Source organism: Hakea prostrata, chromosome 2, assembly GCF_041222555.1.
Source record: "Hakea prostrata isolate BN-2017 chromosome 2, UWA_Hpros_2, whole genome shotgun sequence".
Lineage (NCBI taxonomy): Eukaryota > Viridiplantae > Streptophyta > Magnoliopsida > Proteales > Proteaceae > Hakea > Hakea prostrata.
Window position 1 is genome coordinate 56,200,845 of NC_142601.1, and position 16,569 is coordinate 56,217,413.

Below are 16,569 nucleotides of genomic sequence, written 5' to 3' on the forward strand. Positions count from 1 at the left end.
AGATGTATTTAGAGTGTCAAAGAAGCAAGGAATTTTTTTTTTGGAGTTTAAATTTGTTAAATCACATTGGTGTTGCTGTCTTATAAGGCGTCAACCAAAAGTTGTTCATATCAAACCCATTCTCCTTCCAAATTCATCTTTCTTTTGCTTTGTATATTGAGTGTGGGTCGAAGCCTAGGTGTTCAAGGGAACCTTCCTTGGTCCACCAAGCATGGTCCAAGAACCAGAATCCACTAGTTATTGGTTCTCTCTCTCAAACTTGAATGAGAAATCTAGGGTAGCGATGGTAAATCATATACGACCCATGTACTACTCAATGATTTACATGAATTAGGTACGACCGATGTGCAGGAGCACCATGATATATGTGCTTTTTTTTTTATGCAAGTGGTTCTAAAAGATCCAAGAGAGTTAAATTCGGAATTTCAACGGTCTTTGAAGATGGTCACTTCACCTATTTTTAGTTTAAGATACTCTCTTGATCATTTTATCATATACCTTTTTCTTTTTTTTGGATAGAAATCAATATATCTTTGAAACCATAGTCAAATATAACTGCAGTAATTATAATGGTTGGTTTTGAAACCAATATACTGATCAAATTACCTTCTTGCAATACTAGAAAATTTTCCATGTATCTTTTATTAAAAAAATTCTTTTAACGACCAAAAGAAAAAAAAAACAGATTTTTTTTTTTACAGAATCTTTCTAAATCTAGATCACCAGAAAAAGATAACAAATTGGAAAGTGGAATTTAGCTTCTATTTTGGGAATTTGGGGCTAAAACTGATGGTTTTGGGCAATTGCAACTTGCCAACGAAGGGGAACTAAGGGGTAAGAAATTAATTTAATAGCAATTAAAATCGTCTAAATGTATTATTTATTTCTTCATTCAAATTTAAAGTGGATTCCTTTTTTTCTTTTCCTTTTTCTCATTCGAATATAAAGAATATTGTGTAAAGGATACTCTATGGAGGATCATCAACTAAAATAATGGAATTCAATCATTTTTCTTTTTCTTTTTTTTTTTTAGAAGGAATCCAATCATCCATGGATTGGGTTTAACTGTTTTATCTAATGAAATTTCCAATTTTTGGAGCATAAAAGTCATCCACCAATTGGGTTGATCTATTCAACCAGTAGCTTTGATGGTTGAGTGGACTCTTCATGTACGAGATTAGCTCAATTAGCAAAGACTAACACTTTATAATTAAGAAATTAAGAATTTAAATATCTTCATTACACAACTGATGCATTTTGTTTTGTTTTCAGAGATAAAAATTGGTGTTGATTAGCCCTGCTTTACCCTAACCCGACCCTTAGCCTAGATGAGAGGTCTTTGCTAGTTCATCATAGATTTGGACTATTTATTTGACCATCGAATTAGATCTCCCACCACACCAGGGGTGGTCCCTCACATATCCATATGGATAAGATATCTTTCACCTAGCAATGTGTGGGATTTTAATCAGGTTCCTCTAGATGAAAGACACATGTCTATCAGTCACATCTAAATGTTCAAATTAAATTAAAATAAAAAATTTTCTTTGTTAGGAATGGACCTGATAAAAATCCCTAATGTTAGAGAGTTGGGTGTGGGCTTTGAAGTGGGCTGGTCTTGAGGGAAGGGGAAAATAAAAAGAGATTCTGATATATGGGCCGATGCCCATTAGTAAATTACTTGATTACTTTTATGAGCTGAGATAGGGAGCCCATTGAGGGCCCATAAAGAGTATTTCCTTTTCCTTTTGTAACGTAAACAAACGGATTAGCATGGTTAAGAACCAAAACAGATTGGACCAATACCCAATCGGACCGACCAATTGAAATAAAACAGCGCGCGGCTTAAAGTGGTGGGCCCTAATGTGCCACGTGGCTTGTTTATGATGACCGCTAGCTGGCAAAACTCTATGCGTTGCACTATTGAATCAACTAAGAAATCCCGCCAACTGAAAACCCCAAGCCACTTCGGTTCTATAAAATCTCAAAGTGGTGGAGAATCGCCATATCGACGTTCCTTTGAGTAGTTATTTGGGAAATGGCGAATTCTGGATCCAGATATGGACAATCACCTGCTAAAGCTCCCTCAATCGTTTCGAGTGCAGGTAAGAATTTTGTTACTACTTCCTGCTTCTCCGGTTTCCTAGTTGCGATTTCCCCCCCTCATCTCTTGCTGATTCCAACACTTTACGGCATCTGCGCTCGAAACTGCAATTATCATCTTCATGGTGTTTCTTCAAACTGAATCCATTAAAAATTTCTGAAAATCTTGAAGGACTTAGATCTGTGATGTTTGAATATAATGAGAATAGCACGTTCAATTACCTTTCTCTAACTGACTTTCTTCGTGCCTCGCTCTTCTTTTCTATCTATTACTGGTCTTTTAAAGTGACTGAGACTGCTCTGACAGTCGAGACTTCCTTTTGCTAGATCCACATTTTGAATTGCTGGCCTATTCAATTGAAATCATTTAATAGATCTCTATACCATGAGCAACTATCTGTCGATTCATTTTCTCTTCATGTCTTCCTATTTTCCAGAAACCACTAGATTTGAAATGGTGAGAGGTAACTTCTGTTAATAACCGGCAACAGTAGTGTTGCATTGGCTGGAACTGTGGAATGGTACAGATATTAAAACTTACTGTGTTGTGTTGAGTTATATTCTCTGTTCCTAATTGTACTATTTTACATTATATGAGACTGCGAAACCCTAGCTGAACTTCAATATGCTGGTTGAAAGATAGAGGATGATTCGTCACTAGATGACTGTTCCAAGGACCCAAATGTTGCCATGGTACTGTTCTGTGGACATACGTTCTACTAGCATTACTATTGAATGCAATATGCAATTATATTGTAAAATATTAAGATTTAAAAGATATTTCTCAGCCAAATAAAAAAGACCTGTATTGAGCATTGCCACCAGGTTTTTTCAAGATTTTTATGGAATTCATGTGGTTGTGAGATACATTGGACAGGAGTTCCCCAGAGGAACTTTCTTTAGCTCCTGACACAATAACACTCTGATAGCATCAATCATATCCAATTCAGCTCTCTTGAATAGTGTGAGGCAATATTAGTTTCATTAAAGAAGATTTGGACATGTTTGACTGAGTAAACATATTTATGTCTCTGCATCTCATGGAAGAAGAGTGGAGGATATCTCTCTGATGCAGAACTCTAAGAGGATTTTCACAGAGATGTGCCAATTTTATTTCATTTGATTCAGAAAATTGTACAAAACTCCGGTTCTCATTCCTTGTGTGATGAACAAGGGAATTTGAGATTCAAATTTGATTATGTCAATATTAGAGTTTTATTGAATTCAGACTAGAAGCAATGAATTTAGATGAAAAGAATAGCTACAGGATCATCAGTTTACTGAACAGATTGCAGCTTCCCCCCCCCCCCTCAATTTGGCTTTACTTTTTGATAGGTTATGGAAGGTTGGAAAGTATGACATCCCTATCTTCTTCACGAACCAAATTTGAAATCTTTTCTGTTTCAACTACAATTTTTTTGGTTACGTCTGATTATGTAACTAAAGGAATCTTTTGAGCATATATTTTTCTATGACGTCTCTACTTTGTTTCTTTAGAGGTTGGATTATTTTTCTTGTCCTTTCTTTAGTTACCTGTTCTTGATGAGAGATAACACTGTGAATTGAAAAGTGAGAAAATACTTCCCAGAAGGGCTGTCATAATAAAATTCTTAATTTAGACGTAAATTTATTTGAGAGAGGAATAACTGAGCACTTCCAGGTCCTCTATCTCTACACAATATCTCGACTAGAAATAGGCTTGATACGGTTTATTTTTCTTCTCCCACCCTCCCCTCTAATCATTATAGTCGTATCTGCCTTACAAAAGAAGATGTATCAAAGATTAAGATCCAAATCATTTAGGTTATTTTTTTGTTACTGTGATAACTAATTAAAATGGTTAATTATGAAGGAAACTGGACCGATTTTACCATCCTCTTCAACCAAACACTTTTTCTTTGCTGCACCCATTCATGCAACTCCTGGATGAGTATAAACATGTAAGATGTTTTGCAGGTTGGAAACAAGTAAGGATATTCATCAATAAGATTGGTATCATTGTAGATTATTTGTATGATAAGATCATAAAATTCTGGTATTACTGTAGATTCTCTGTATGCTTGCAAGCTAGTTGGACTTACTTTTTCAGAAGCGATAATTTTTCAAGAATCTTATTCAGCAAAATGGTGGTTAACGATCAATTCCGAAGGAAGTTGAAAAAAGAGTAGGGAGTAATACAATATTTATAATTTAAAATATGAATCAGCATTTTGTGTTTCTTTGCATCAAATTAACTTATTATTGGCTTGATTTTATTATAGATTCTCCTCCCACAACAGTTTTTGTTCGGAGTAATCCTCCATTTGGATGACATCTTGACATAGAACGTGTTGATTGATGTCACTCATTCTCAAGATTTGCTGCTCTATGAGTTTTAAATTTGTAAAATTTGAACTTAATCAACACTTCGAGATAATATTTATTTTATTTCCGTTTTGAGTTATACTTTTGAAAGCTCTCTGATCTTGTGAGTTTAAAACAATGTTTTTGGAAGCACATGTTTTCCTTACCTTGGTCTGTAGTAACTGAGTTTTTTTTGCAGGTTGTGCTGGGGTTTGTATGATGAGCAGCCTATGGAGGAATGAACAACAGCCATCTTTCATTCACTTCATTTCCTCCTTCCTCAATGCAAATTCATTTAGACTCAATATTGTCCCTATAGCCTCTGTAAGTTTCCTTAGTTACTGATATTCAATGTCTGAATGGGCTCCCAAAGACTTGCTGAGCCTTTCCCTGTTCTGGGACTGGGCCATGGCTTGAACAGTTAAATCAATCATAGACCTGGTGCATGTGTTCTGGCTAGCAGTATAATCATTTAGGAAATATGTTAACAGGTTCTGGAATTGATGCTCCATTTTAGGTAACTAGGTGCCAAATGTTTGGGGAAACCAAAGAAAGTATTGACTTATTTATCACTTATCTGTGAAAAATCTATTTTAGGATTTCATTTTCAACTGCGGGGGACTTTCTGTAGCATTTGTTTTTGTGACAAATTGGGATTGCAACAACATCTCTCCAATCTTTAGCAGGTTGTTGAGCCTTGAACTTACCTTGCCACCCCCCCCCCTTCCCTCTCTCTTGCATTAACTTTTCTTTTTGATTTCCTCTTTTTGTTCAGGGTACAGAAGCTTAAGGGGCAGTTTGCGCATCTCTATGCTGTAGTTACCCTCCCAACAAAGGAAAAAAATGATTCATTTGTTCGGTCTTACTTTAAGTGAGTCACAAAAAACTTGTGCTTATACTATTTTGTTCTTGTTTGACTCTGGATAAATTTGGGGTCATGGTTAAGGCATGGTATAGAGTTTGGAAGGCCAACATTTGTGCCTGTTTGGGACTTAGAGATGGGATTTGAGAAAATTGTGCAGATTGCTCATGCCCGTGGTGGTAAGAAACATATATTTCAGTTGATTTGAAGTAACCTTTGTCTTAGTCTTTTTGTACTGAAGTGTGTCAATATCCATCTTTGGTTCAGTTTGTAAGCAGCAAGATGCCATCCCAAAGATGAAGGTTGAGGTCTGTTGGTTTAGTTTTTCCTTTAAAACCTGTGATATTTCTTTTTACTTTCTTGACCCACTCCACCCCCCCCCCCCCCCATTCCCAAAAATACCCAACCCCCCAAAAAAAAAAAATAGAGTGGAGAAAGCACTTGATATATGATTTGTTTGTCTGTAAAGAGGGAGAGGTCAGTGAAGGGAATGGATGCTTTCATCAAAGTTGTCATGTCCATACCTGGCATTGAAAACCATGATGCACATGCGGTAATTCACTTTTGCATAAACTTGCAACCTTGTGTTTTCACATGTTGCAGTGTCGATTTTTAAATGCATGGAACTGTAATAGATATCTGTCTATAGGAGATTTATCTTCTTTTCTGGATGCTTGTTTCATACCTTCACATATTTCTACAATTTGCAAAGAAAAAATATCAGTAACCACCTAGAGGTGTATCTCATTCATAGGACTACAACATGTATTATTCTGACCTCATAAAATACATTTTCTTCAGTACATTGAACTCATTAGGAGAGTCATTAGCAACATTGGAAATGGTTCTTGAAAAGACTTCATAAACATCATGCTCATGTTAGAAAGTTCTGTTGAACTCTCCTAATGATGTGGTTTAACTTAACCTGTTCCCAGTCTGAGGGTCCACCAGTATGACATCGTAGTGAAAATTGAATCCCTACCTTGTTAAGGCTCTTTTCGGTATCAATTTTCATTCTCATTTTTAATCTTTAAAAGAAATCAATACTAAAAGCCCTTCTTGATAAAAAATGAAAATTTATTTCGTAACTATTGTCCAAAATAAATTATGGAATGAAATTATGTTTGGAAGGTAAACAGCTGTAAATGGTTTTGTAAAAATTTTAATAGGATGCAAGCTGGTTAAGAAATTTAAGAGAGAAATAGGTTGGGAGGGATATATTTTTCCAATATCTTTGAGTAAATGACATTCTTACCCTTGTTTTTCAGGTCATATGAGCACATGCTCATTAAAAGCTACTCCAAAAATTATAAGAACAAATTTTTGCCCAAATAGAAGTCTATTATGGATTATGAGATCTTTTCTTTTCTCTTAAATAAAAATAAAAGTAGGTTTCACAATTGATACCAAACACATGCAGAAATGAAAATTTGTCAAAAAATTAGAATGGCAATTGATACAAAAAAACTCTAATGCCAACTCATCTTTTATTTTTTCAAAAAAAGTGTATATATATGTTGGATATAGATTTTGTGAACTGTTGAGTTTTTAATGCTTTCACTTGCCCTGGAAAATAATTACGTAGCTCTTTTTCTTTAGTCTTTGATCATCTTAGTTTTGTCTCTTTTGTTCAGCTTAACCAAACTATTGGTTCAATTCAAGCATTAGCAAGAGTTTCAAAGGATTATATTTTGGAGAACACAGACCTTTCAGCAGAAAAGGCAGAGATAATTTCAAGGTTTTTCAGAGATAAAAGCTATTACCTCAGCCCCAAGATCAATTAGTCTGTGAGGACACGTCATCTCAGATGAACTCCATTAGGTGATCTCTTTTATCTTCAGGCTTTTCATCTTTGATTTACCCATCACAGAATTATATTCTGATAATGATGATTTTAAATTCTTAATCCACTACTAGTAATTATGGGACAGGAGGTGAGAGGCCCACAGCATCTAATCTGGACCTCAACTTACTATTTCTCTTATTGAATAACTAGTGATTGTGTCATGAAGGCTTGAACAAGGACACCATGTAGGTGGCTAATTAGTAAAACCAAACTAAGCACGGCCGTTAAGATATTTTGGCGGCTGATATTATGTGAATATCTCATATCAACATTCAATTCAATATGAAATTAACATTAGGAAAACACCAGGACTGCGATTGAGAGAGACATGAGGGACTAGCTGGTCCGTGTCGTTAGTTGATTTGATAGATTACCATCGTGATTGGTTGCTTACGGAGCTATTGAATGTTATAAAAAGAAAAACCATGTTTGACCTGAGTCCTTGATTTCTTATTAGTGATTTGGAAGTGTAGGTTAGCTTAGGGATAGTTAGAGATGTAAAGTATTTGGTCTGTACACTTATGAATGAATATTTATCTTTATTCGTAGAAATATGGATTCAACTTCTATTTAGATGCCTTGTTGCTATTGTTGTTGACTTTTGAGATCGTGCCACATTAGCAGTACAACACATCCAATGTTTAAACCAACACGGGTGAAAATATAACCAGTTAAATGTATTCTGCTACCCAAAAATACACATTTGATTGCACAATAGAGATGGACCCACTGTTAGCTCTTTTGGGCATAATGGGTTCCCCCCTCAGAAAGAAAAAGAAGAAATCGGTGGGAAGGAAAAGGCTTATAGTTTATATGTTAATTCTCAACCCTTGTCCTCTTTTCTTTCTTCTTCTTTTTTTTTTCATTTTTTCTGGGTTGCTCAACCCTTGTCCTCTCAGCTCTTGAGAGGACAAATAGTTTACAAATACTATACCATATGATCCGTCGCAATTCAAACGACAGCTATGCACATTATCTTCTTTTCCATTTCTTATTGATGCGTTGACTTTAAATTGAGTGGATTTTAAGACATGTGTTGTTACAGTATCTTGTAGTGACTTTCCTTGAATGAACTGTGTATTTGCATTATTGACTGAAGGCATAAAAAGATGTAGTTTTAGCAATCCTAGTCAGAGATGCATTGAAGCCTGAAGGTGTGCTCCCGAGCACTTTAGAGAAATTAGATATTGGGAAGCATTCAAACTTTTCCTCATGCTTCTTTTTCCATTATTCCAATTCCAGGATTTAGTCACTGACTTCCGAGCCATATTACGTCAACGTATTTAGTTAAGTTCTAAGGCTTGTTTTGACAAATATTTCTCAATTTATATGAAATCATTTCGTTTATAATTATGTGACGATTGTCTAGGGATTATGTACATATGTTTCTGTAAATATGGTAGCCGTAGTAAATACGTTGCATAATTGCTGTAGTCTTTACAGCTCTTCTTGAGTTACTATCTCCGATTGCTGCAGCAGCAAACTGCCAACAAAACTATACATGAGAACATGTATTTCCGCTCCCCATTATCAATTAATAGTACTTCGCTACTCAAAACTCTTCTAGAGAGTCTAGGAACATAGGAGGGACCAATTTGGCATTTTTCAAATGGAAAGTTTATGTTAGAGAACACAGGAATTTTTACTGTCTACTATTAAAAACACATATTTTGCTTACTAAAAATTCTTCTTTCTTCTGCCATCAAAGAATTGGCTATAGTAATTAATTCTGGGCACCATTTCTCTTATTTATAGTTTTACGGTGTGCGAGATCCCCTGTACTTCAAATCTTCACCAGGCTTCTTTCTATCGAGCTTCTCAAGTGTATCTCTTCTCTTGTAGTGTTGAGGCTCTCCAGTCTCCACGGCATCTTCTTGCTCCAAGTTTGAACCTTTATACTTTTGTGATTCTTCTCTTCCTCTATCTTGGAGTCATTATTGAGAAAGTAATAACCCCATGTTAAATTCAAAGTTAACAGCAAACGTGTGACAGACTAACAGTAGCTAAAAAGAAATATTGGTTTTTGTCAAAATTGGGTCTTCAATAATTTTTCCCATTTAAAAGGGAGATCAGAATTTTAACTCCCACTTAAGGTGACCATAAAAAATTCTCTTATTTATTTATTTTGTCTTTTCCTCTTTGAAGCATCCGCTGTAGCATATCCTTATTCTCCGGCTACAGGAGAGAGGCAATGAACCACATTGCCCACATGGTTTTTCCATGTCGTCAGTTTATTTCATAGATTACCATCCTGCTTTTCACCTGGGGATTTGATTTCATATTAGTGATTCGGAATTTTAGGTAGACTTAAGGATAGTTAGAAATGTGAAGTAATTGACCTCTATGCTTATGAATGAATAATTGAGTATATTTATTCTTAGAGATGTGGATTCACCTTCTATTTAAATGCTTTTGTTGCTATTGCTGTTGACTTCTGAGATTGCAACATTAGCAGCACAACAAACCCAATGATTAAACCAACACTGGTGAAAATATAACCTCTTGGATGGATTCTGTAACCTCAACAGTCGCTAGTTAGTGGCAGTAGGGTATTCCATATACCAGAAGATTGTAAGCCCAAAAATACAGATTTGTTGCACAACTGAAAATACGGCAGAGAGATGGAACCACTGTGAGCTATCTTGGGCATAATGTCTGCGCCCACCAGCACAGAAAATGGTGGGAAGGAGAAGTCTTGATGGTTTACATTCTAATTCTTAACCCTTGAGAGGATAGATAGTTTACAAATATCCATCAAATTTAAAGAAATAAATATTATACAATAAGCTCCCCTTACAATTCAAACATACATATATGCACATTATCTTCTTAATTCCCATTTCTTATTGATGGGTTTGTTTAAACTGATTGGATCTTAAGACAATGTGTAGTTACAGATTTTGTAGTGATTTTCCTTTAATGGACTGTATATATGTATTATTGATTAAAGGCATAAAAAGATGTAGTTTTAGCAATCCTAGTCAGAGGTGCATCGAAGCCTGTAGGTGTGCGCACAGAATTAGGCATTGGGAAGCACTTTTCATCATGATCCTTATTGAATTTTTATTTGCTGCTGCAGCTGTTGACTCTCTGACCATGCCACATAAACAAAATAAGATCCAACGGTTTATATATATATATATATATATATATATATATATATATTTTTCATTTTAAGGGTCTAAAGTTTACTAATTTGCAAAACAGACCTTCTTTTACTCGACTCCAAAATTCCTCTTTCATTTTCCCTCTCTCTCTCCACCCGTAGTCCACCCTCTGCAACCCATCTCCTTGTGTCTCCCCCACTACAACTCTTCTTCTCCACCCTATCACAACCGTGTCTCACACTTCATCTTTTTTTGCAATCGGGTCTTTTCCATATTGTAGTTTCCAACACGCTAGAATTTTCGGCTTTTTTAAGTTTCCTTCGAACCCTAAAATCATAAATTGGTTTGAACGTTTAACCAATTGATTTGTATTGGTGCTAATCGTCTTCTCGGACCTAAAATCTGTGGAACAGAAGACACATAACACATAAAAATACAGAGTTTTTTTAGGGTCTAATCTATAAAACTGGGTGAGGTCGGGCTCTTAGTCAACGGAATAATGAATGAAAACCGAAATAACCTTAGATGAAATCAACGCAAATCTAAAGCATCCTTGAGTTCTTTATTTCAGATGGACATAACTCCATTGTATTTCTCTTCTAATGATGAAATCAAAACTTCATTTTGTAGGGACAACCATCGAAAGGGAAATCTCAGCTTTGATTTGTTTAATCCAAGCAGAAATATTGATTTTGAAGCTGATATTATTTTTGAGTCTGCGTTAAAATGTTCAAATCGGTGGTTCATCTGGGCAACTCGCTACTTGGGGAAGCAAAGTTTTACCCTTAGAAATCGAAAATCCACGACCTAATGAACAAATAATTCAGAATCTCTCACTTCTCACAACGGAGTGAGAGGTGGCCACCACTAGCAGTTCTTCACACTATTGTCCCCTATGGCATTTGTTTCAAAATGGAGTCGAAAGCGCTTTCAGGGGATTCGCTGTTCTTGTATTTGCAGATCTGTAGCCTCAAAGAGAATAAGACAGCAGTTATGTCATTTAGGGAAGAGAGTGGGAGACATAGGTGAGATGGGGTGGAGAAGATGAGTTGCAGTGAGAGGAGACACGGTGGAGATGGGTTGCAGAGGGATGACTACCGGTGGAGAGAGAGAGTTAGGGAAAATGAAAGGAATTTTGGAGTCGGGTAAAAGAGGGTATGTTTTGTAAATAATTAAACTTTAGATCCTTGAAATGAAAAAAAAAAATAAAAAATAATATTTATAGGTAAATCCCTTTGATTTAATTATCAACCATTGGATCTTATTTTGTTTATGTGGCATGATCATGACCGTCGGCAGCAATCAGTAGCTGATTGCGCAAATAAAAATCCAGTCCCTACTTCCGGTTGCTGCAGCAGCAACCTACAAACAAATTGTACACGAGAATATTTCTGTTCTAGAGATTCAAGGAATACAGGAAGGATCAAGTTGGCAATATTTTAAATGGAAAGTTAGATAAGAAAACAGAGGATTTTTATTGCCTAGAATTAAAATTAGGACACATGTTTTGCTCACCAAAAATTCTTTTTTCTTAGATCAACTCTTCTTAATTCTCAGTGAAGATGTTACAGGTTTAATTCTTTTTAGTGATATATGTAATAGTCTCCATTATTCATCGTCAACCATTTTTCTTCATTCGCTCGTTATGTAGGAAAAAATACTATATTAATTGTTTTCCAGCTATATCTTGAAAAAACAATTCTAAAATATATGACAAAGATGAAAGTAAATACATAGAGATTTTAAAATCTTATGTTTGTTCAAGAATGCTCGAAACCTGAAAATAAATACATTAGATATTAAGGATTACATATACCATATAAGAGGGTCAGGTGCCAAGTAAAGAAATTTTCAGCTGATTCGCCTTCACCTGCTGGTTTTCCTGGAAGGCAAGGAATGATATTTTCTTCAATGGTGTGGCCTGGAACCCTGATAAAATCATTGAGAAATCTTGGAAGGCTTACCACGAGTTTTGGAGTGTCTCAAATTCAACGGATTTCCTTCCTGAAGATGTGAACCGAACCTGGTGTCCGCCTGCTAACTCCTTCGTCAAGATCAACTCTGATTTTTCCCTTTCTGCTGAAGAGAAGCTCGCTGGCATGGGGATTGTGATGATAGATTCAAAAGGTCTTTGCCTGCATGCGGCCTCAATCCCTACTTCGGTCTCCTCTGTTCTTGCTAGAGAGGCGATGGCCCTCATGGAAGCGTGTTTCTGGGCGAGCGAGAAAGGCTTGAAGAACGTGATGTTTGAAAGTGACTCTAAAGCCTTAGTTCATTTTTTTGATGATCCTTTCCTCCCTATTGATCTTGATGCCCATCGTGTGGTTGATGATATTCGTCACTTGCTCTCTCTTGAACTATCTTGGTCGGTTCGCTTTGTGTCTAGATGGACTAATTATGTAGCCGATTGTCTAGCTAGGAAGGCTCAGTTCGTGGCTAGGAGGACTGTATGGCATATTTCCGCTCCTTGGCTTTTTGAAATCTATACTCAGGATGTAGTTGCTTTTTCTTCCCAGTTTGCTAATTGAAATTCAGTTTAAAAAAAAAAAAATAAATAAGAGGGTCAGGTGCCTCTCATTATTAACCGAACAACCCATCAATAAAAAGAGGAAGTTTAATTGAAATAACAAGTGAAGTATTGCTTGATTATTTTTTTTTTCTCTATATAATATTAAAAAAAAATTCTATCCTGTCGTTTAGATTTTTTTTTGACCTCGTCATAGGTGTCAGTTACTACCGTCATAGGTGTCAGTTACTATCGAGTGACTAACCCTTTCATAAAACGAGGAAGTTTAATTGAAATGGGAACTAGGTATTTGGTTTTCTTTTTTTTCCTTTACAAAGTATTTTGGGAAATAATTTCCATCTTCTTCTGTGGATTTTTGTTTTTCTACCAAAAAGTGTGGGTTTTTTTTCTTTTTAATTATTGTTTTATTCTGGGCACCATTTTTCAGTTGTACAGTGTGAGAGATTTTCTATATTTAAAAATCTTTTTCCACTCCTCTTCTTCCTGTCGAGCTTCTCTTCCCTTGTACACGTAGCGTTGATAGTGGAAGCCCTCGAGGGTGTCGCTAGCTCCAAGTCTGCAACTTTCATATTCGTTCTGTGTCCTCCTCTTTCCTCTATCTTCATGGAGTCACAGTCCCAAACAACATCTCCACTTCCCTCAGGACGGTGGCGCCGCTACATTCCCCGCCTCTCCTTGGCCACCAGCTTCGGCCTGAAGACCTCAGTCTGGTCCGAACTGGGTGGATCTGTGGGTGACCTAGGCACCTACATCCCTATCGTTCTGGCCCTTACCCTCGTCAACCACCTCGACCTGGGCACCACTCTCATCTTCACTGCTATCTACAACATCGTCACAGGCTTTCTCTTTGGCATCCCCATGCCTGTCCAGCCCATGAAATCGATCGCTGCCGTCGCCATCTCCGAGTCCAAAACCCATCTTACTATCCCCCAAATCATGGCGGCGGGCATCTCAACTGCCTCCGTCCTCTTCTTCCTGGGCGCCACAGGCCTCATGTCCTTAGCCTACCGCTTCATTCCCGTACCCGTCGTTCGTGGCGTCCAGCTCTCACAAGGCCTTTCTTTTGCCTTCACTGCAATCAAATACATCCGTAAGGAGCAGAATTTTGCCACCGGAAAATCGGGCTCTGCTCGCCCGTGGCTCGGCCTCGATGGTCTCATCCTCGCACTCTCAGCGCTTCTTTTCGTTGTGCTCACGACGGGTTCTAGCGACTCGGTCGATGAACATGCAGTTTCTCCCAGTTCGGTAGAACCCGATCGGCTTCGTCTTTGCCGTCGCCGTCCGCTTCGAAGGTTACGTATCTTGTCGGCGATTCCTTCCGCGCTTGTCGTATTTCTCCTGGGTTTGATTCTTTGTTTCGTTCGTGATCCTTCCATTGTGAAGGATCTCAAGTTTGGGCCTTCTAAGATTCAAGTGGTTAAAATCTCTTGGCATGACTGGAAAACCGGATTCGTTCGAGCAGCCATCCCTCAAATTCCACTCTCTGTTCTGAACTCTGTGATTGCTGTGTGCAAATTATCGGCGGACTTGTTTCCGGAGAAGGAAGCATCGGCCACGGCAGTCTCTATTAGTGTGGCAGCCATGAACTTAGTGGGTTGTTGGGTCGGTGCCATGCCGGTGTGCCATGGCGCAGGTGGGCTGGCAGGGCAGTACCGATTTGGGGGACGAAGTGGTACATCGGTGTTGTTTCTGGGGATAGGGAAACTGTTTCTGGGGCTTGTTTTTGGGACCACGTTCGTGAAGATACTGGGTGAGTTCCCAATTGGAATATTAGGGGTGCTTTTGCTCTTCTCTGGGATTGAATTGGCCATGGCTTCCAAAGACATGAACACCAAGGAGGACTCTTTTGTAATGCTAATGTGTGCTGCTGTGTCCCTCACAGGCTCAAGTGCAGCTTTGGGGTTTGGCTGTGGGGTTGTGCTGTATCTGCTTCTGAAGTTGAGAGAATTAGATTGCGCTTCATTGTGCCAAAAATCAAAAGGTTCTGATTCTTGTACTGATCTTAATCCTTAGAGAGATCAGTTTTACAGTTAGGTTTGGGACAGGGGAAGGAGAATAAGGATTGTCAACTAGTTAGTTTATATTTCATTGATAGGGGAGGGGAGGGGAGTAACTTAGAAAGGTAATACAAAATTGGGGGTCCAAATTCCAAACCGATAATTTCTATAAGCACAGTAAGGATTTTGCTCTGGTTTTTCCTAATGTCCCATGTAATCTGTCAAGTATTGTAGCAGTTGGAGAAGTAGAATATTACATAATCACGTCCTTAAGAAGGATTTGCTTGAAAAGATTTTGTTTTGCTTTCCTAATGTCTCATATAATCTGAAGGACTGAGGCAGATGGAGAAGAAAAGAATAACACTTTTTCCCCAAGGGGGCTTCTAAAATAAGAGTGATCTCCTCAGTAGGATTATGTTTTGGTTTGGTTTGGTTTGGTTTGGTTTAGTAGAGCTAGTCTAAGGTCGACAACCTTCAGATAACCTGATGCCCAGCCCATGAACTCTTAGCCAGCTCTAGCTAAACCTCTGTTGAGCTTTGGGCCAATAATTAAATGTCTGTAAACTTAGTTCCATAGACTAATTCTTTGGGGGTTTTTTCCCCTCGTGGAAATCAAAATAAACTAATGGAGAATTATTAGCTACCTAGATGCCCTGGTCTTTAAAATCTGCAAATGTCCATAAATAATGGGAGCATAACATGCATATTCTTTGAAACACCTAAAGGAAGCAACGTGAAACTTGAATTGGAAAAGGGAGAACTGTAACCCAACCAAAGTGTGAAACTTGAATTGGAAAAGGAGAACTCTAACCCAACCAAAGTGTGAAACTTGAATTGGAAAAGGAGAACTGTAACCCAACCAAAGTATGAAGATAACGGTTCAAAACAACAATGGTAGTTAGTCAATAGAGACTAGTTTGGCCTTAATATAGGGACAAGAGCACAACTGACAGAAGCCGATGGAGTGGAACCTTGGGATTTCAAGGTTAATCCCAAATATAAGAACTACTAGAGATAGAAATAGACCTACTTCCGCTAATACAGAGCTGTTCTAGTGGTTGAAACCTGGTTGAAACCAACAACTCTTAGTTAAAAGAAAAATTAAAATTCTTTTTTATTTTATTTTTTGAGCTAACTAATATCAAAACCAATGAAAACATCTTTACAAATCAATTTTCTTATTTGAACCCCCTAAAAAAAATCAATTTTCTTATTCGTGACATCATGCTCATTGATTTGGAACATTTGTTAGAGTGGTTCTTTATGAGCCCTAATTTTCAAATTTATGAATTCACGGTTTAGAAAATTAACTGTTTGGTTAGCCTCTAGTCTATGGTAGAGTAACGTTGGGTGATTCTTTGTGAATCCACAAATTTCATCTATATTTTATACTTAGAATGAAATCCATGGATTTTGCCAAATATAAAAAAGTCAAAACCATCCCAGTTGACACCTCAGCATTGGCGCTATAACGAATTAATGAAATTGAAACTTCAATGGGTAATGGGGAGCTATCCAAAGTGTAGAAAGTGTGAAAACCATGAAAGGAGGTGGCATTGATTTGGACTTTTGATCAGGGCAAGAGAGGCCCACAACGAGTAGATTAGGAATTTGAGTTTGGAAGTTGGAACAAGAATGTGGCTTCCCTCCTCAGCCCCACTAGGAAGGCCCACCAGAAGGAACACTTGGATTTGAAATTTCCAAATTTAAACCTACTAAATGACCCCAAAGCCCAAAAGATACTTTGCAGGATCCGGTGATCTTGTTGTTGTCAAGTTTTCAAG

At 37.4% G+C, this 16,569-nt stretch overlaps 1 protein-coding gene and 1 pseudogene across 1 annotated transcript; both read left to right on the forward strand.

Moving 5' to 3' along the window:
* The first annotated feature begins 2,024 nt into the window (after positions 1 to 2,024).
* LOC149025055 (DNA ligase-like protein) lies at positions 2,025 to 7,316 on the forward strand. Its single transcript, XM_089143062.1, has 8 exons — positions 2,025 to 2,105; positions 4,646 to 4,770; positions 5,044 to 5,132; positions 5,222 to 5,317; positions 5,393 to 5,487; positions 5,576 to 5,616; positions 5,778 to 5,861; positions 6,943 to 7,316. Exons 1-8 carry the CDS (start codon positions 2,039 to 2,041, stop codon positions 7,090 to 7,092), a joined length of 747 nt encoding a protein of 248 aa, XP_088999188.1. The 5' UTR covers positions 2,025 to 2,038; the 3' UTR covers positions 7,093 to 7,316.
* A 5,969-nt stretch (positions 7,317 to 13,285) lies between these two features.
* LOC149025056 (molybdate transporter 2 pseudogene) lies at positions 13,286 to 15,462 on the forward strand (annotated as a pseudogene).
* The last annotated feature ends 1,107 nt before the right edge of the window (positions 15,463 to 16,569 follow it).